We start from the raw sequence: 21,311 nt of genomic DNA on the forward strand, positions 1-21,311 counted from the left end.
GTGTGTAATACCTATTTGTGTATTACAGGGCCCGAGCTAAGCTCTCTGTGTCCTGTCTCCTTGTCCATTCCTGTCATATCTCTCTTTCATCTGATTGACACACACCGCGTCAACGACATGACTGTTCAGTTTATTCCACTTATCAATGCTACGATGCGGGAAACTGTATTTTCTCACGTCATTTAGACAGATGTCCTTTATTAGCTTTTTTCCATGTCCTCGGAGATGATTACTTGTGGTCACCTTTATCAACTCTCTATCCAGTATGTCAATCTTGTTCACCAATTTATACATAGTTATCATATCTCCTCTTGTTCTTCTCTCTTCTAATGTGGTCAGCCCCAGCTTCCTCAGTCTTTCCTCATAGTCTAACTCCTGAGTCCTGGTACCATCCTTGTTGCCAGCCTTTGTACCCTTTCTACCTTCTTCACATTTTTCTTCATATGCGGTGACCAGACACATGCTGCATATTCTAGCTAGGGTCTTATTAAGGTACATAATATCTTCATCATTCCTTCATCTAGGTAGTGGAATGCAAGGCCAATATTTTGAAGCATGTTGTATGTTTTCCAAAAAATCTTGTTAATGTGTTTCTCCGGTGACAAAGTGTTTTGCACGGTTACTCCTAAGTCTTTCTCCTCATTGGTCTCTTTAATTTTCTCATCACCCAGTCTGTAATCCCAGTTTGGTCTGTATCTACTTCTTCCCATTTTCATAACATAGGTCTTGTCTATATTAAATTCCATCTGCCACTCTTTACTCCATTCATATATTTTATCAAGATCTTCCTGTAACTTGTTACAATCTTCCACATTCTTTACTCTCCTCATAATTTTAGTATCGTCCGCAAACATGTTCATATAACTGTCAATTCCTACTGGCATATCATTAACATAAATCAAAAACATGATGGGACCCAGCACTGACCCTTGTGGAACTCCACTGGTTACCTTCTTCCACTTGGACTTCCTTCCTCTCACCACTGTTCTCATTTCTCTTCCCATTAAGTAATTTTCCATCCATTTTGCTAGTTTATCATTTACTCCTCCAGTCATCTTTAGTTTCCACATCAGTCTATTGTGTGGTACTTTATCAAAGGCCTTTCTCAAGTCCAGGTAAATAGCATCCACCCATCCCTCTCTATGTTGTAGTATGTCAGTCACTCTTGAATAAAAACATAATAAATTGGATACACATGATCTTCCTTTTCTGAAACCAAACTGCCTTTCACTCAGAATGTTTTCACTTTCTAGATACTCACTCCACTTAGCTTTAATTACTTCTTCACATACCTTGCACAATATACTAGTCAACGATACTGGTCTATAATTTAGCGGTTCCATTCTACTACTATTCTTATATATAGGCACAATGTCAGCTCTTTTCCACTCTTTCGGGACTAATCCTGTTCGTATGGAGGTTTCCACAATATCAAATATGGGGTTCAACAATTGATCCTTACATTCTTTTAGCAACCTCCCAGATATGCCATCAGGCCCCATTGATTTATTAATATCCAGATTGCTTATAATTTTCCTTACATCTTCCTTAGTAACCATGATGTCCTGCATTTGCTTTATTTCCGTAGGCCTTCCTCCCATAAAATGCTCCTCCTTTGTAAACACTGCAAAAGTTGTTCAAAATTTCAGTTATCCCTCCAGCATCTTCATATACTTCTTCCCCGTTTTTTACCTTTTCTATTGCCTCCCTTTTATTTAGTTTTCCATTTATGAATTTGTAAAACATTTTAGGGTCACTATCACAGTTTTCCACCACCCTCTGTTCATATTCCTTCTGTGCTGTTCTCCTTACTTCAACATATCTATTCCTTGCTGTTTTGTAGCCTTCCCTTGATAATACATCACTGTTTTTCTTAAGTTTCTTCCATGCCTTTTCTTTGTTCTTTTTTGCTTCTTCACAATTTCTATTAATCCAGTTTATTATTTAAAGTCCCCTTTCTGTAATATGGCACAAACTTTTTCACAGCAGAGTTATACAAATCCATAAATTTATCATACTTCAATTGCATATCTCTTTCCTGGTATACCACGGACCAGTCAATTTCATTAAAGAACTCCCTTATATGGTTATAATTTGCCCTAGTATAATTTAATTTTTCCTCCTTGCGTTCCACAATCTTATTCATGCTTAATTCTGTATCCAGCTCAAAGCTTAGGACATCATGATCGCTTTTCCCCAAGGGACTTTCATGTTCAATTTCCTCTTTTAGAGAGATGCCCCTAGTAAATACCAAATCCAACCTTGCTGCAACATCTTGTCCCCTGCACCTTGTTGGTGATCTCACCCACTGTGTCATCAAGTTATTTGTTGCTACCTTTAACAATTCTTCTGCCCACTCACCACCATTCACCACTTCGTTGTCTTCCCACACTATTTCTTTGCAATTAAAGTCTCCAACTATCATCACTCTATCCTTTTTGATGAGTTCTTGCTTCATTCTGTCTAGAGTATTTCTCATCACCATTTGGTACTGTTCATATTCCCAAGCACTGGTTCTGGGTGGTATGTATACTGTTATAATATTAATGTCCCTCTTGCCATCTGTTATAAGCATACTTATCACTTCCTCATTTCTCTTACTATAGTTCACCTCCTTCACTATCAGATCTTCCTTAGTAAGAACCATTATACCACCACCTCCTTTATTTTTTCTATCATTTCTCCATACTTTGTAGTGTTTTACAACAAACCAGTCTAGCTTTATTTCCACTACACACATTATGTCCGGTTCGTTATTTCTTAGGTAATCCATACATTCTAGCCTCTTAGACAGAAATCCATCTATGTTCGTGCAAGTCACTTTTATTCCATTCCTAGTCTCATTCTTCCATGAAATGCCTATTCCGTCTGTTTTATCCACCACTTCTTTCACCTTTCACCTCTCTTTCACTTCAGATACTAGCTCCTTCATTTTCATTCTCTCATCTTGTGACATATTTCTTCTTATGTAAATTGTTTTGGTTTCCTCAGAGTCCTTAAGTTTCCAAGCCCTCCTCAACAAGGCCTCCGCTGCCACCTGAGACTTTAATTTCAATTTTAATGGTCTATTCTTGCCTTCCTCAAAAGCTCCCAATCTCACACTTTCTTCTACCTCAGCATATAGGTCTTCTTCTTCCACAGAGATCTTGTTCAGTAAAGACTTAATCTTGTCATTTTCCTTATCCCTCCTGTCCTGCCAGTTCCTGTTAGTTTACTCCCGCAATCCTATTATGATCACACATTTTTTCTTTTCAGCAATATCTCTCACCACATACTCATTTTCCTTTAGAGCCTTTACCATTTCCCTCTGCGTAATCCCTTTATTTTCCTCTTCCTGCTTTTTTACTATCTCCCTAAACGACCTTTGTACCTCCTGATGTTCATCCTTCTTTCATCCTGGTGTCAATTAGATTAAGACATTCCTCTTTCTTCAAGTCCCCTTCGGATATTTTTATCTCCATTTCCATGAGTTTAGCCTTCATCTCTTCACATTGTTTCCATAGTTGTTGGTTTTCTTTCTCCATCTCTACTTTTTCCTTCAATAGCTCTTTATTCGCTAACGTTAACAAGTAGATCTCTTTCTTGAACGAATCATTCTCGGCTAGAACTCTATCCAGTTTTTCTTCTATTGACAAAATTCTTAGGAACTTACTTTCCAGCGCCTGAATTCTTGCATCTATATCAAGTTTCTGCAGTCCTTTTGGCGTAGTAATAAAACCTTCAAAGTCTCTAGTTTGCCTGGACGCCATTTTTGTTGTTGTCAGCTGATTACGGCCAGAACGATAACCGTCCACACTCCCCTCTCAGGGATCACTCTCCATATCACTCACTTTCAACACTAAGAGACAGTAGGACATTAACGGACACAAACTTAGAGTTACCTGGGCCCTGTAATACCATAGGTATTTTCTTTCTTCCCGTACGCAGCCAGAGACGAGTCGTCTCTCTCAGCGACGGCGACGACGTGTGTGTGTGAGAGAGAGAGAGAGAGAGAGAGAGAGAGAGAGAGAGAGAGAGAGAGAGAGAGAGAGAGAGAGAGAGAGAGAGAGAGAGAGAGAGAGAGAGAGAGATAAGGCGTCCAGAATTTTAATGGCCACAGTTTTCACTATCTTAATCCCCCACATGAGTTTCTGAAGCTGTATAAAGTCGTCAAATAGTTAGGCACAATGGATATGGAAACGCGTCATGGTACAGAAGGGATTAAGACAGTTTGGGATATTACATTACCTTCACTTGGCACTTGGAGCGAGGGAGGAGAGGCAAGGCAAGAACGCAACACGCCAGCCAGCCAGCCAGGGAGACACGGAGACCCCAGTGAACTATGAGTGAGGTAGAGACGAGACGGGAGAGCTAAACTAATGGAGTGGGTAGTGAGGCGACCACTGTAGCTTGGTTCACCTGGGGAGCGTTGCCCAGGTAACCAACACACACACACACACACACACACACACACACGTACTTACTATCTGGAAGCTTTACCAAATCTCTCCACTCATTACTCCGACTTTCTCATCTGTCTGTTGTGAAGAGCTAAGAGGAATGTTGAATTAGGATTATGAGAGAGAGAGAGAGAGAGAGAGAGAGAGAGAGAGAGAGAGAGAGAGAGAGAGAGAGAGAGAGAGAGAGAGAGAGAGAGAGAGATTCACGTGCAGCGATACAAATGGAAATATGTAATAGGTGAAAACAATTTGATGTGTAGGCATTGTTTTCAGTAAAATCTCAAGCACACACAGTTACTTGCATACACTTATTCATTGGGGTTAACTAGTATCAAAGCTATTTAGGGTGTGCGTTGCCGTAACCCCTTCAGTACCAGGACGCGTTTCCCTATGCATTCTGCTATTTGGTGATTTTATACAGCTTCAGAAACTTATGTCGGGGATTAAAATAGTGAAGACTCCACCCATTAATCTTCTGACCTCTATATACCCTTCCTAATGTCAATAAAATCGCCTAATCAAACCCAAAAATCAAGGTAAAAGAATTGCGAGGAACCTTGATTTGTTCTCGCCAGCCACTCCACGAACGACGATGGAAAGTGGAAACATGTCGGGTGAAGAAAACAAGGTGCTGTGTTGTTACTGTTGTCGTCCATAACCTCTCAATCTATCTCTGTGGGCACTGTTGTCATTAAGATCTCCAGCACTGAATTACCGCCATGCACTCAGTTATGGGCGTCTGAGTGAGTCGAGTCTAATCCCTTAAATGTAATTTTTACGATAGTTTGTGTGTGATTAGATTATTTTGCTTACAATAAGAAGGGTCTACGGTGTCAGAGATTAATGGCCAGTTTTCACTATTTTAATCCCCACATAAGTTTGTGAAGCTGTATAAAATCATTGAGTAATAGCCAGAATAAATATGAAAACACTTCATGTCACTGCAGGGGTTAACATGGCGGGGCGAGGCGAGGCGAGGCGATAGAGGCACCTTGCTTTGCTCCGGGCTATGTGTTTCCTACATATAATAGATTCCCCTTGCTCAATAAGCGCTAAAAATAGGACACATTTCGCTATACGCTATTACTTGCAGTTTGTGTTGACAGACTAGGATAATAAAGAGATGAAACGTATACAGAACGGTGAAATAACGAGACACACACACACACACACACACAGCCACTTTGTCAGTGGTTCCAGCTGGTGAGCCTCCAACACACCTCCACACACACACACACACACACACACACACCGGTAGCTGGGTGTCAGTGGTTCCAGCTGGTGAGCTCAGACCTATCCCAAGATAAATAATGAGCTCATAACAGGCACACACACACACACACACACACACACACACACACACACACACACACACTCAGTCCTATCCGAAGATCGCTCTGAGCTCTGAGCTTGCTCCGTAATGGGGAAGGCTGGCTGTGTGACTACCGGGCGACCATAGTGAATTACACACACACACACTCTCAGTCCTATCCGAAGATCGCTCTATGAGTTCTGAGCTTGCTCTGTAATGGGGAAGGCTGGCTGGGTGACTACCGGGCGACCATAGTGAATTACACACACACACACGCTAAGTACCATGAAAGAAAATGACACACACACACACACACACAGCCAGCCACCTTCCCCTCCAACACCCTCCAGCTGGGAGCTGGGTGTCAGTGGTTCCAGCTGGTGGGCTCCCTCATAACGAAAGATAAGGCAACACACACACACACACACACACACACACACACACACACCTCGGGCCTGGAACCAGGTATCGGCCTGGGTCCAGCCGGGGGTGGGGGGTCGGCCCTCCCTTGATGACGTCACATATTCGTTACGCAAATCATTTTGAAAATGAGGATTCCCAAAAAGGCAGCTGGACACGATTGTTATAAAAATTCCGACTCGTTATCAATCGAAACTAACTTCTAAAATACAAAAACATTGCCGAGAAAAGGAATAATCAAAATAGCTCAAAAATATACTAAATAAACTATTAGAACTTCGACTTGCTTAAACACAATTTCAAAGCCCACCAATTTCATTCAACTGAATCGATAACGTTTTTCAAAAATTATGACTATCATTTCAATATATCAAAACCTGGCAACTCGCCCTATTAGAAAATATAATATTTAAAAAATGACGTTGTTTACAATATTAACAGGACTACATATCATTCTTAAAGTCCACATCTTTAACTTCTCAGGAGCCTTGCACACTTTTCTCATGACAAACCATCTTTTGAAAACACAAATACTTCGCTACAACCTCAAATAAAAAATCACAGATAGCGGAGGTAAAAATTTTAGCGTATTTTGGCCCTCCCATTCAAGTCATAAACACCCTCTACATCACCGTACTTCACTCAACTCAAGCATGGAAGACACGTAAAACATTGCGAACTATCATTAGAAACCCTTAAAAGGCACTTGTGACTCGAAATAAATGAACTGAGACAAATATAAATAATAGTGGAAGTCGAGCATCTGGGACCGGCATTTTGGGCGGGAGCTAGTGATGACGTCACAGCCTGGGGCTCGTGACGTCATGGATAGGCCAGCTTCTTCTCACTGAGCTTCCATAACACACAAATCAGGTAATTGCGGATATATCTCAACAACTGACACGAAAGATTAGGCCTATGGGTCCACTTTGTGACCTGTCTGGCCTGTAATGAGTGAGAGATGAGGCAGATAATGGCTGAGAGAGAGGCGGCGGGTCAGGGGATCGGTTTGTTTACGTTTTCAAGATTTGAATTATTTGCTTTTTACAAGTATGTGCAGGTGTTAGTTCACTGATATGTTGTCCTGGAGGTTACCAGCGTTAGGTTATGACATGGCACCACCGTGAAATGATGAGTTACACCAATATATTACTTACGTTAGCCAAAGACTGCTCGGCGGCGGCTGTCCGTGTCACTAGCAGGCACCCACACTCCACTGTCCACTTTGTGTCCTCAACCATGTTTAAATAGTTAACCTCTGATTACTGAGAGGCTACACACACAATATTCTCTTCGCTACTATAGATATCACTATTATCGGTATCTTCATCTCCACCACTCACTGTCCCTCACGGGCAGCGCCTTGTCCTGCCTGCCGACTCAAATATGAAGGCCGCTGAGGGGGGGAGACCTAACGGGGATTCCCCGGCTGCGGCGTCGCCAAGCATCGTAGCACGTTTCGATCTCATTATTAACTTACATCTTAATGAACCGTCATAAAAGTGTATTCCTCAAAATTTCTAATAAGGATGTATAGAGAGCTTTGAATATTGTTTTAGTGTAATGAAGACAATGATTTTGTAGAGATACCACAAAATGTAGCACCACTGCTCTCCAGCGTTGCTACTTTTCAAGGTTGGACATGGGTGAGGTCAACTTCCCTGACCGCTGATAATCCCCAGGTCAAATCGAGTCACTCCTCCCCTCCCTGTCGCTCAGGATGGAAGGTGAATATCTCGTCCGCGCTACTCGCCATCGCAACCTTCATAGTCAAGAGAAATTAATTATTTACAGCGTCAACAAGTTCTGCTTAGAGGATTCTTTTACTGTCAATGTGGAGGACACTTCTGACGAAGAACTGTCTGATTAAATAGCTGAAAGAGGATTATGCCTACAGGATAAAACCTCTATAAAAAAAAAAAAACGCACCTTAACTCTTACCTCATGGGTGGTGTGGAAAAAGAGTAAAATAAAACAACAAAAAAGATGCATGTCTACTTGTCTATTAGAGAGAGAGAGAGAGAGAGAGAGAGAGAGAGAGAGAGAGAGAGAGAGAGAGAGAGTGTGTGTGTGTGTGTGTGTGTGTGTGTGTGTGTGTGTGTGTGTGTGTGTGTGTGTGTGTGTGTGTGTGTGTGTATGCCGCGTCACAGGAGAACCAATACGTAAACTGTTGAAAGACTCGCGCAAGCAGGATTACACACACACACACACACACACACACACACACAACACACACACACGCATGAGAGAACTATATAGTAATAAGAAACAGGAGGAAGTAGTAAGAGAGAGAGAGAGAGAGAGAGAGAGAGAGAGAGAGAGAGAGAGAGAGAGAGAGAGAGAGAGAGAGAGAGAGAGAGAGATGGGCGTTTCTCCACACTTCAGTGTTAATCCTGTAATTGGGACTGCGACGTTTGGCGACGCCGCAACCGGGGAATCCCCGATAGGTCTCCCCTCAGCGGCCTTCATATTTGTGTCGGACTATAGTGCAGTGCGGTTCACGGACTGGTGGGCAAGTTCGGTACCAGTACCGGTGATACCGGTACCAGCCTTAACGGTACTGTACCGGTAAAATTTTCCGTACCGGTGAATAGCCGAAACGGTACTGAGCCAATTGTATACAGCGTGGAGGTGGCTCAAGGCGAGTGGTGATGGGTAAGACGGTAACTTTGAGTCATTCTCACTCTCGGTACCGTTCCACACTGGTACCGACTGGCTGCCCTGGCGCGTCGGCGCGGTCTCGGTAGCTCGGCGAGACGCGTCTGTACTGGTATGACTGAATGTACCGGCATCATTTCCGGTACTGCTTGACGCTTGTACCGTCTAGCGTCTGTGCCGGGACTCTGCTGCTTCCTACCGCTAAGAATGAATAATGTGTCGGCACCACACGGCGGATCGGTGGCCGGGACGGGTGGCGGTCTGGCGGACTGGCGTCTGGCGGTGCAGTAACACTGCAGTTGGCCGGCATTTTACCATTGCATTTCTACTACTACTACTACTACTATTACTGCTACTTCTATTACTGCTGCTGCTGCTGCTGCTGCTGCTGCTGCTGCTGCTGCTACTACTACTACTACTACTACTACTGCTACTACTACTACTACTACTACTACTACTGCTGCTGCTACTACTACTACTACTACTACTGCTACTACTACTACTGCTACTACTACTGCTGCTGCTGCTACTGCTACTACTGCTACTACTACTGCTGCTATTACTACTGCTACTACTGCTATTACTACTACTGCTACTGCTACTACTGCTACTACTACTACTACTACTACTACTACTACTACTACTACTACTACTACTGCTACTGCTACTACTACTACTACACATAGGATCAAGTGTACGAATATTACAGACAAGCCCAAATTATCTCATCCTGCTTAGGAATCGAACGCGGGTCCTCTCAGTTGTGTGAGGAAGGTGTCAAGTCAAGCAAGTCAGCCAGCATCCCTATAGATTTGGTCATTCGTCCTTGACGGCTGAGGCCGTTAGGGGCAGTTTGTGCCGTTATTTTTCATCAACCGTGGCATAGTGCTGCATCATTTTATGTCTGTCTGTCTCTGATATATATAATGCATTACCAAATTTTCATCATATTGATTATATATCTTCTTGTGTATGTAGTATGTATGTATGTACTCATGATAATAAAAACAAAATAATTGTGGGAAGACTGGCTGGGTGACCAGCAGGCGACCGTTGAACACACACACCACATAGAGTGCATAACTTTAAAGAAAAACTAGATAAATGGAGGTATGGAGACAGGACACTATGAACCCCGCTCGAACCCTGAATAATACAACTAGGTAAACAAACACACACACACACACACACACACACACACACACACACACAAGAATAGCCGGAGCCAGGCCAACACAAAGAAATTCAGATACGATTGATATTGGAGGCCATACGGTTTGATCTCGTCCCGTTCACGTTCCTTTCGCGTATTCACGGCCACTTGCTAGTCGGTGTGGCATGAAGAGGTGTCCCACCATGACGAGACGGGAAGTTAAAGACTTGCCCTGCCAGACGCACGAATCATTCGCTTCTTCATGCCACAGCCACACCACGTCGGCACTCAGCAGTGTGTGTGTGTGTGTGTGTGTGTGTAATACAGTATTAGACCAATAAATACGCTTATACTTCATCATAATTTGATAATGACCTTGAAAGTTTCCTTGTAACATTTCCAGTGTTACTGCTAAATATAATAATTAACACATACATGGGATATAATAAGTTGGAGAATTATCCTAAAAATTCAGCATTTCTCGCGCTCCTGCCCCCCAACCTCAATTGGGCAGCGCTGTTAGCCCTCATATTTCAAGGTTGCTGGTAACGTGCATCAATTTACATGAAGAATTCTTAATCATATACATTATAAAGTGGAATAGCTCATGCCTCGAAACAATACAACTGTTTGTATTTGCCTATATGATCATGTGCGCTTCCACCAATATTTTGGACGTGATTAATTTGACTTGTCTGGACCTGCCGCCTCACCCTGCACCGCGACCATGCATGCGGTAACGCACCTCCATGGCCAGTCAAGGCCAGCCACCACCACGGTCTACCACCACAACGCCGCCACAATCCTTTATTGCGTCCCTCGAACTCCCTCCTACTTTTTAGTTACATCTTGTTAAATAGATATCGTCACGAGAAAGTTTTACTGACGATCGATTATATTAAGCCAGCGTCATTATTACTGCTATATATTAAACTGTTGCTTAAAGTAATGTCAGGAATTGCAGTGTTGCACGCCTGTGGCGCTAACGTATTAACAAGAAATTTAAATACAGAAATGATAAGTAGCTATATAACACTTCATTCAATACATCTCTCACTACAACAACAAACACTGTCAGTACTTTACCACCATCGTGCGACCTGAAAATAACGTGCTTATCTCAACACTTTCACTCAAGTCTGTCGGTCAGTCGCTCACTGGTCACTGCTACCCTCGTCTCGCACTACACGCACTATACTGCTGCCAACGGTGTGTTGTGTTGTGTTGCTAACCCCACCTAGCTATACTTCTCTAGGGCTTTAGTTACCAGTTTTTGATATATACAATCATACTTCATTAACAGCACAACACAAGTCTAACCTTTCATTCTTCCAACTTTACAGGTAATCTTTTCATCATGCATGTCATTGGCGCTGCATGTACGTACCTGGTCTGTGTGCGTGTATATTTAAGACCATTTACAGACATATTTTATGTATCATGGAAGTACATGGCACCGACATACTGTCGATGTCGGGTACAAGTAGAGAACGTGTCTTACTACGTACGACCACTATCACGTCCTTGAGTCGAAAAGGCCAAGAGGTGACAAACAATGATGATATTGCATAGCAGATAGTAGCCTACAAATTCCTCTGTTGGTGGGATGATGCATAACACCTGAGTGGTTCCTAATGGTTACTCCAATGCCCAAGTGTATGATGACGTAACATGTTGACATACACTCGAGGTGACTTAAATGACATGCTATACTTGAGAGAGAGAGAGAGAGAGAGAGAGAGAGAGAGAGATTCAGAATTTGTTCTTACCATGACTATTTTCAACGGTTAAGGATGATTCATCGGATTCTCAAGAGAATTCCTTTTCCAGTTAGTGTAGAAAGTTGCGTTCACGTGTCACCAGCAGAATAATAACGAAAATTACCTTCAAAACCTGCTATGTGGATTTTCTTGTTCATATAGGTACGTACTGGCATCATTGGCTTGAGTTACCTGTGCAGTGGGGTTAACAAGGATGCTTTCATGGTCCTACTCCTATCTAGAATATAGAACAAGTATTGTACACCACCATGCAATCGGAAAAAAAAAGGTTAACCATTTACCTCTGTGGTCTTTACAGAATACTCATCGTAAAACAATGTGGGGTGATGGAAAATTAGATAAAAAAAAATCTTTTTTTTTTTTTACGCGGTATGACGCGTAATCTTTCCTGTCCGGAGATAAGCGTACAATCTCTCTCTCTCTCTCTCTCTCTCTCTCAATCAATCAAATGAGATTAAGGATAAACTTTTATTTCAACTATACTCTTTAACATACATTCTCACATTGTTATATGACAAATGCGTACTATTACAAATGACAACACGTAAACCGCTTCAGCTTAGTCAAACAATACGTACATGGAACGGAACAGCTCTTAAACAGGAATGAGGGACCTTGAAGAGACTTTACTATGTACTAATATGATACAACACAATATGCAACTGTAGGGCAAAATATTCACTCAGCAGACCTATTACCTACAATTTTCAGATAATAATTCATTTCACTGGTCTATTTTTATTTCATACTTAGAAGAAAAAAATAAATATGTATCTCCACTCCAATCATATAAATAAAACAATTGGGAAATTATTCATTCACTGACCAATCAAGTACTTTATTACTCAATCACTTCAGGCTTAAAGTAAACAAATAAATTAATCTACCTACACATAATTCACTGATATATATTTTTTCTTTCATTTGAATCAGAGCGTGTGATATACAAGTTTCCTTCACTATAACCAGAATACAACAGAGAGAGAGAGAGAGAGAGAGAGAGAGAGAGAGAGAGAGAGAGAGAGAGAGATGCTGATAACTAAGAGTACTAAATTAGTGAAAAAGGCAGTATGGGGGACTTACACAAACATTCAGAAAGGAAGGGGGGAGGGAAGAAAGGGGAACTGCTGAGTGGTGGGACGAAATAAGGCCATGCAAGGAAGATGCATGAAAGTGTTTTATTGTAAGGTGTATAAAAACAGACGAGGAGAGCTGGATTTAGGAGCTTGTTGTCAAGTGATTCTCATGAACGGCTACACAACACTCATTAATTTAACAACATACATACAGTACATACACCTTCATTTCTCATATCCATACACTAGTATCACTTCAAGTATATGGAATGTTTGAGTACTTTTATAATATGATTTTGCTTTTTTTATATATTGTTTTGTGAGAATGTTTTAGTGATTTGGAAAAGGGAAGAAAGAAAATGGAATGTATATATTTTGGTGTGTGTGTGTGTGTGTGTGTGTGTGTGTGTGTGTGTGTGTGTGTGTGTGTGTGTGTGTGTCACTGGAGGTCCCTATTGCCACTAACTAATATATTTCCACAGGTGATCTGGAATATGGAATACAACAGCTGATACTTACAACAGTACTTCTCCACACACACCAGATGCTAACACACCACACACGCACACACATGCACCAGATTATTTCCCTTTGCCACATAACACTCCACTTTTGTATTTCAAACACCTGGGGTTCATACTATTATACCTATTGCTCCTCCCCTGGTACTGAGTTATGTAAGGAGAGCAAGGGTGACATCATCTTCACTTCGAGCAAACATTGGGGGAAGGCTTAACTTGCACCTTGCCAGTCCCTCTTGAGGCACCATGGGGCAGTATTACCAGGGAGGTCTGGCCAGCACCTTACTGTTATGGAAAGTCTCAGGGTATTAGAGAAGCTTCATGAGAATGACTTTGAGGTATCCAAGTGCTTACATAGTGGTAGTGTTTGTTGTCTGCAGAATAATTTTGAGAGCATGTGTAAAATTTTAATCCAGAGAACTAGGTAGTAATACTAGCTTAAGAAATGTCTGTAGTTGGATTTGTATAAGGCCACACTAAGGCAAAACCTAAACAGTTGTCAAGATAGGATGAAAGTGGACCTAGTTTAAACAGTGTTACATTTGATTTCTTTCCTAATGGGACACAGTTTTGCTTAGTCTCATGTGTTGGAGTGCTGAGGGGATGTAGTTGTTGCAGGTGTGATGAGTGTTAAGAGTCATGAGGGAGGAGAAAGAGGGCAAGGAGGGAGAGAATATTCAAAGGTTGCCTGGCTGTGTCTAGGCATCATAGGTGGTGGCGGACACATCCCCTCCTGTGCCGGTCCAGTTAGTGTGGTGGAATTTGCCAGGGGAAGCAGCCAGTTCATATGTGTGAGCCCCAAAGTAATCTCTCTGGGCCTGTGGGTGGTGAGGAAGGGAGAGAGAGGAGGTGAGAATTTGGTGCCATAGCTACAGCTCAATCTTACTAACTAACCTATGTAGGTCATAAGTGTGAGGTTAAAAAGATCACCAGTTGACTTGTTACTAGTTGTACTTTTGGTGTGCTTGTGAGGTTCTCTGTTGTCTGATTTCAAGTATGAATCACTCAAAGAATGAAAGAGTTACGGGTTTCTTTTAGGTATCTATGTATGAAACACTGGACATACTGCCTGGTTTCAAATACAAGTATGTCACAACCAGTTACCATGAAGTAAAAATAAATGGAATTGACCCTAAATAACCTTATTAACCCTTAGATATTATACAACACTCCTTCTTCATCCTCTTTTTATTCTTACAAACTCAATTTCTACTATCTAAATGCTATCTGATAGTTCTAACTAACAGTACTAACCCTTATCCACATCTTATAACTCCTTTTCTACCCTTCCAACCCCCTTTTCTGCCTATCCAAACACTACCAACACTCATTTCTGCTTATCCAAACACTACAAAGACCCATTTCTGCCTATCCAAGCACCATCTTTTAATCTAAACTAAAGATGCTAATCCTGATCCCAACATGCAACACCTTTTAACTGGTTCTTATCTTCCCAAGCTCCATTTCTGTGCATCACCTCACTATACAACACTTTCCTTTGCCTTCACCATATACAGGAATGCCAGCCTCACTCACCTGGATTAAGTTAGCAGGCAGCACAGCAGAGCGATAGCCATCATAGAAAGCCAGCGCCGAGTTGAATGCCGGGGACGGAATGCCAAGGAGAGCACTCTGAGCCACCACCGCCCTCCAGCCGTCCTGGCAGCGTCCAACAGCATCACGGAAGAAGTCGTCAAGGAGCAGGTTGGTGAGGTGAGGGTTGGTGTCAAAGGCATCCTTGATCTTGCCCAGGAACACACTATGAGGTACAGGTGGAGAGGGTTTTGTGGGTTAGTTTTGTTTGATATAGTCTATTGTTGTCTTTGAGTGCATGCAAGTACACACATGCACATATACATACATACATACACACACACACACACACACACACACACACACACACACACACACACACACACACACACACACACAGTACACAAAGTTAAGTGTATATGAGGAACATTCATAGTTTTAAGGATAAATATGACAAATTAACCTTTACAAACAGGACATTATGAGCTTGACCTAATTCTGTAAAATACCATTAAATAGGAAAGAACAATTTGGTAAGAATCCATAGAATGGGACCATATCAAGAAGGAACAGTGAGACCAATTAAGATATTACTAAAATCACAAGTAGCAGCAGAAAAAGTACTATATAGAAAAACAAAACTCAGAGAGACAGAAGGTTGCAAATATATATATATATATATATATATATATATATATATATATATATATATATATATATATATATATATATATATATATATATATATATATATATATATATATATATATATATATATATATATATATATATATATATATATATATAAAGAAAAATAGAAACTAAGCAAGAGAAAAAAAATAATGAAAGGTCAGAGGAGGAGAAGAAGGCATTTTTTTTGGTGAATTCTAGGAGACAGGATAAGGAAATGGTATATAAAAGAGAAGGAAGAGAAAAAAATGGAGCAAGTTTAACTAAAAATGATAAGAACAAGAGATTAAAAATGATGTATACAAACATAGATGGGATTTTATCTAGTAAATTAGAATTAAGAGATTACATAAAGAAAGAAGAACCAGATATTGTATGCCTGGTGGAAACAAAGTTAAATGAGGCAATAAAAATAGACATAGATAAAAGGTATAATATATGGAGGAGAGACAGAGTGGGTAAAGGAGGAGGAGGAGTCATGATGATGTTAAGGAAGGAGATAGTGGTAAATCAAGTGGAGTTTGGGGAAGGAAAATCAGAAATACTGTATGTTAAGATGCATATTAATAAAAAGGAGTTAACAATCATTGGAACATATGTGCCACCAAAAACAAACTCATGGACTAACCAAGAATATAGAGACATGATAGATGACACAATAAGGAGTCTTACAAGAATCATTAAAGAAAGGAGAAAAGTGATATTGGTAGGAGATTTCAACTGTAAGGAGGTAGACTGGGAAAATTATGAAAGTGGTATGGGGAAGATGCCTGGGAGATAGATTCCTGAACCTAATGATAGATAATTTGATGGTCCAAAGAGTAAAGGAAAACACAAGATTCAGAGGAAACGATGAGCTGGCAAGATTGGACCTAGTTTTTACAAGGGATATACAAGTTAATGATGATATAAGATATAAGTGCCCATTGGGAAAGAGTGACCATGTAATATTAGAAATGGATATAGAAGAAGGAAAGGAAGATAGAGATGAATCATACAAAGGAGACCGATTAAATTACAGAAAGGCTGATATTGAGAATCTCAAGAACTATTTTAAAAACGTAAACTGGGAGGAGATGGAAAACTCATTAACGGTTCAAGAGAAATATAACTTATTTTTGAAATGTACAAAACAGGAGTCAGGGAATATGTCCCGAAATATAGACCTAAAGAAGAAGGAAAGAAAGATTGGTTTAATGCAAGATGTGCTAGGGCAAAGGAGAAACGAGATGGAGCATGGAAAAGGTGGAGAAGAAACAGAAATCCAGAAAATAAGGAAAACTTCAAAACAGCAAGAAATGAATATGCTAAGGTGAGAAAGGAAGAAGAAAGGAACTATGAAAAGGACATTGTCGAAAAATGTAAGGAACAACCAAAATTGTTCTACAGATTCATAAATGGAAAAATAAGACAAAAAGAAACAATAGAAAGGTTAAAAGGAGAGAACGGAATGGTGGAAGACCCAAAAGTATGGCAGAACTGTTAAATAGTAAATTTCATGAGGTCTTTACTAAGGAATCCAAATTTGAAAGACCACAGGGTAATAGAGAGACTGTCCATATGAAAGAGATTAAAGTAACCAAGCTTGAAATAAAAAAGTTGATGACGGAACTAGATGAGGAAAAGGCAATGGGACCGGATGAAGTCTCAGGCAGAATACTGAAAGAATGTAGGGAAGAACTAGCAAGTCCAATATACAACATCATAAAATGCTCAATAGAAAATGGAACAGTGCCAGTGGAGTGGAAAAGAGCTGAGGTGGTTCCCATATATAAGAGCGGAAGGAAGGAAGAACCTTTAAATTACAGACCGGTATCACTAACTAGTGTAATATGCAAGATGTGTGAAAAAGTAATAAAGAAGCAATGGATTGAGTTTCTTGAAGACAACAAATTATTATCAAATAGCCAATTTGGTTTTAGAAAAGGTCGGTCATGTGTAACAAATTTATTGAGTTTCTACTCTAGAATAGTTGATAAAGTACAAGAGAGAGAGGATGGATTGACTGTATTTATTTAGATCTAAAAAAGGCGTTTGATAAAGTGCCACATGAAAGATTACTATGGAAGTTAGAGGAGAAGGGTGGCTTAAAAGGAAGCACATTGAGATGGATGAAAAATTACTTGAGGGGGAGAGAAATAAGGACGATAGTTAAAGATATGAAGTCCAAGTGGAGAACAGTAGACAGTGGAGTGCCACAGGGGTCAGTATTGGCACCAATACTTTTTCTCGTATATATAAATGACATGCCAGAGGAGTGAACAGCTACATAAATCTGTTTGCGGACGATGCGAAACTGCAGAGTCATTAAACAAAAAGAGGATTGTGAAATACTACAGGAAGACTTAAACAAGATCTGGAAATGGAGTAAAAATGGGAGATGGAATTCAATGTGGACAAAAGCCATGTCATGGAAATGGGAAAAAGTGAAAGACGACCAGTGGGAATCTATAAGATGGGAGATGGAGTAGAACTAGAAAAAGTAAAAAGGAAAAGGACTTGGGAGTGACAATGGAAGAAAACAATCAACCGGTAAGCCATATTGATAGAATTTTCAGAGACATATAATTTGCTAAGGAATATTGGAATTAGCATTTCACTATATGGACAAAGAAATGATGAAGAAATTGATAAGTACTAAAATAAGACCTAGATTGGAATATGCAGGAGTTGTGTGGACTCCCATAAAAGAAACACATAAGAAAATTAGAGAGACTACAAAAATGGCTACAAGAATGGTTCCAGAATTTAAAGGGATGACATATGAGGAGAGACTAAAGGCTATGGATCTACCAACCTTGGAACAGAGAAGAGAGAGGGATCTGATACAAGTTTATAAATTGATTAACGGAATGGATGAAGTGGATAATGAGAAACTGATCCTGAGAGAAGAATATGACATCAGAAGCACAAGATCGCATAGTAAGAAACTGAGGAAGGGAAGATGTCTGAGAGATGTTAAAAAATTTAGTTTCCTGCAAAGATGTGTTGAGACTTGGAACAGTTTGAGTGAGAAGTGGTGTCAGCAAAGAGTGTACATAGTTTTAAAGGAAAATTGGATAAATGTAGATATGGAGACGGGGCCACACGAGCATAAAGCCCAGGCCCTGTAAAACTACAACTAGGTAAATATACACACACACACACACACACACACACACACACACACACACACACACACACACACACACACACATCAATTATTGTATTCACTCCAAAACAACCTTCCTTTTGTCCTAAAACTGTTTCCAGAGCCTCCTGCCCTCCACACTCCTATGCCTGACCCACACACCTGCGGATGATGCAGCCACCACGCCACATGAGGGCAATTCCTCCATAGTTGAGGTTCCACCCAAACTTAGCTGCTGCCTCTCTCAAGAGCATGAAGCCCTGGGCATAGGACACAATCTTGCTGGCATACAGGGCCTGAAGAAGGACAACACAGAGGGAACAATGGGGGGAGAGTCATCACAAGGTCTAAATATAACAAGTAAAATAAATATGATACATTTAAAGGAAGTACACCCATTTTGGATTTAAGGAAAAAAATATACTGTATCTCGATTCTCTATAATAACATGCCTGCAATCTCACACAGGGTGGCTCAGAAAAACCACCACTCAGTCATACACACAATAATCACTCTTAGCCCTACTGGTGAAAACAGTCTCATGGACCACTCAACTACACCACAGGCAATTAAGTATAGCATAATTGGCACAGCAAAGGCAAAAAGATGATAGTAGTAAATCAAACACATCGCAGGAACCACAACAGATAATCCATCAATGTTGTGACAGCACCAGCTCACTGCTCACCTTCCTGATGTACTCCACAAACTCCTTCTTATCTCCAGAGTAGGTAGACTTGGAGGGACCTTTCAGCACATCACTCGCCCTCACTCGCTCATCCTGTGGGAGAAGATAATACAGTAAGAGATGGAAAGTGACCCTAAATATCCAAAGAAAATGCAAGATAATGATACAAAAACACTTATCCCACAGTTCCTTTTACCTCCATACTGCCCTTGCTTCCATTACTCCTATTACTCACATAACACTGAAAAAAAAAACAATCCCAGAGAGAAGCTAGTAGAAATGTAACATAACATGATAATAACAGTGATAAGTGGAAAACAAACCTTCAGAAGACAAAAAAGAAAAAAATATGAAGAAAAAGTTTTGTTAAGGGAAGGAAAGGAAAAATAAAGCAAAGCAAGGCAAGGCAAGATAGGACAGGCTAGGATAAGGTACAGTAGGAAATGATAGAATAAAGATGGGTAGAAATAATGACAATACCAACATCAAGTTTCTCCTCTTTAAGAATAGCTAAGGGGTATACATAAACATCCCCATCCCCACCACCACACATCTACACACCCACCCATCCCCTCACACACACACACACACACACACACACACACACACACACACACACACAAATTAACCTTTACAGAAGAAGTGATGTCAGCAATGAGTGTGCATAGTTTTAAAGAAAAATTGGATAAGTGTAGATATGGAGACGGGACTACACGAGCATAAAGCCCCGGCCCTGTAAAACTACAACTAGATAAATACACACACACACACACACACACACACACACACACACACACACACACACACACACACACAGACGACTAAAAGACATTCCAGTTCCTCCGTCCTCCTCCCTTTCCCTCCAGCACTTAAGCATTCTTGCAAAACATTGTACAAAAAAGAGCAGGATCATATCTGAACACACAGACATTCTACTGACTCTGTTTGGTGACTGACATCTCAATGGTCCTTTTTTGTTTGATTGTTTATGTTGCTCTTATCCAGTTTTCTCCTCAAACATAAAAAATAAAGCAAGAGAGAAATAAATCACCTTGAGGGCAGAGAGGCAGCGGGCAAACACAGACTCAGCAATGAGGGTTGTCGGTGTGCCAAAGTCCAGACCAGAGATGGCGGTCCACTTCCCGGTTCCCTTCTGGCCAGCTGCGTCCCTTATCTTCTCCACCAGTGCCTCCCCTGTGGGTGTTGGATGGTGGCTTACTTCTCCTTATAAAATACAGACACTTAGGTCACTCTTCTTAGTACTTTTGGATAATTCTCTTTGGTTATTCTTTAGAAAATTGTAACTATCTCTTATCTGTCTGTCTTTTTCATCTAGGAGTACTTAGGTAAGTCACTTTTCTTTACATTTGATCATTTATCCCATTCTTTTGGCTAACTCTGTCAATCCTGTTCTGCTCAAGGATTAGCATTTAAGTGGACCTTTTTCGCTTAATCATTTTTGTTGCCCTTGATCAGTTTTTCTTTCTTCCATAAATAAAATACAATCAGTCAATCAGTAAACTCTGTAACTCCCTGCCAGCTTCTGTTTTTCTATGTTCCTATGACCTGAACTCATTTAAGAGGGAGGTTTCAAGACATTTATACCATTATTTTGGCTAACTTCCTCAGACCTGCTAGGGAACTGGAATCTAAGAGGGCTTTTTTTTTTAATTCCTTCTTTTGCCTTTGACTAATTTTCCCCTCTTCCATGAAAAAAAAAGAAAAAAAAAAAAAAAAAAAAAGGACAGTCATTATGTGCTTACCATCAGTGTCTTTGAATGCGAGGATGTTGGCGGTGATCTCAATGAGGAAGGAGTCGAGCTCACCCTTGTTCCACTCGGCAAACACCTGTAGTGACACCTCTGATTAGCACCAATACTGTACACAGCTGTTGTTAATGGTCACTGCTA

At 40.7% G+C, this 21,311-nt stretch overlaps 2 protein-coding genes across 5 annotated transcripts in view; both read right to left on the reverse strand.

The window, feature by feature from the left end:
* The window catches only part of LOC123511072 (mucin-5AC-like), a 19,779-nt gene extending 8,554 nt beyond the window's left edge, over positions 1-11,225 (reverse strand). The window contains exon 1 of the mRNA XM_045266686.1: positions 11,069-11,225. Within this exon, the coding sequence (XP_045122621.1) occupies positions 11,069-11,074 (6 nt within the window). The 5' untranslated portion in view covers positions 11,075-11,225. The remainder of the gene's footprint in view (positions 1-11,068) is intronic.
* A 2,022-nt stretch (positions 11,226-13,247) lies between these two features.
* The window catches only part of LOC123511383 (6-phosphogluconate dehydrogenase, decarboxylating-like), a 37,408-nt gene continuing 29,344 nt past the window's right edge, over positions 13,248-21,311 (reverse strand). For all 4 annotated transcript variants that reach the window (XM_045267211.1, XM_045267212.1, XM_045267213.1 and 1 more), the window contains 6 exons: positions 21,165-21,249; positions 20,453-20,595; positions 19,402-19,494; positions 18,876-19,009; positions 14,897-15,119; positions 13,248-14,178 (listed from right to left, as the gene is read on the reverse strand). In XM_045267211.1, coding sequence (XP_045123146.1) covers positions 14,059-14,178; positions 14,897-15,119; positions 18,876-19,009; positions 19,402-19,494; positions 20,453-20,595; positions 21,165-21,249 — 798 coding nt within the window. In that variant the 3' untranslated portion in view covers positions 13,248-14,058. The remainder of the gene's footprint in view (positions 14,179-14,896; positions 15,120-18,875; positions 19,010-19,401; positions 19,495-20,452; positions 20,596-21,164; positions 21,250-21,311) is intronic.

Source organism: Portunus trituberculatus, chromosome 31 (genome assembly GCF_017591435.1).
Source record: "Portunus trituberculatus isolate SZX2019 chromosome 31, ASM1759143v1, whole genome shotgun sequence".
Classification (NCBI taxonomy): Eukaryota; Metazoa; Arthropoda; class Malacostraca; order Decapoda; family Portunidae; genus Portunus; species Portunus trituberculatus.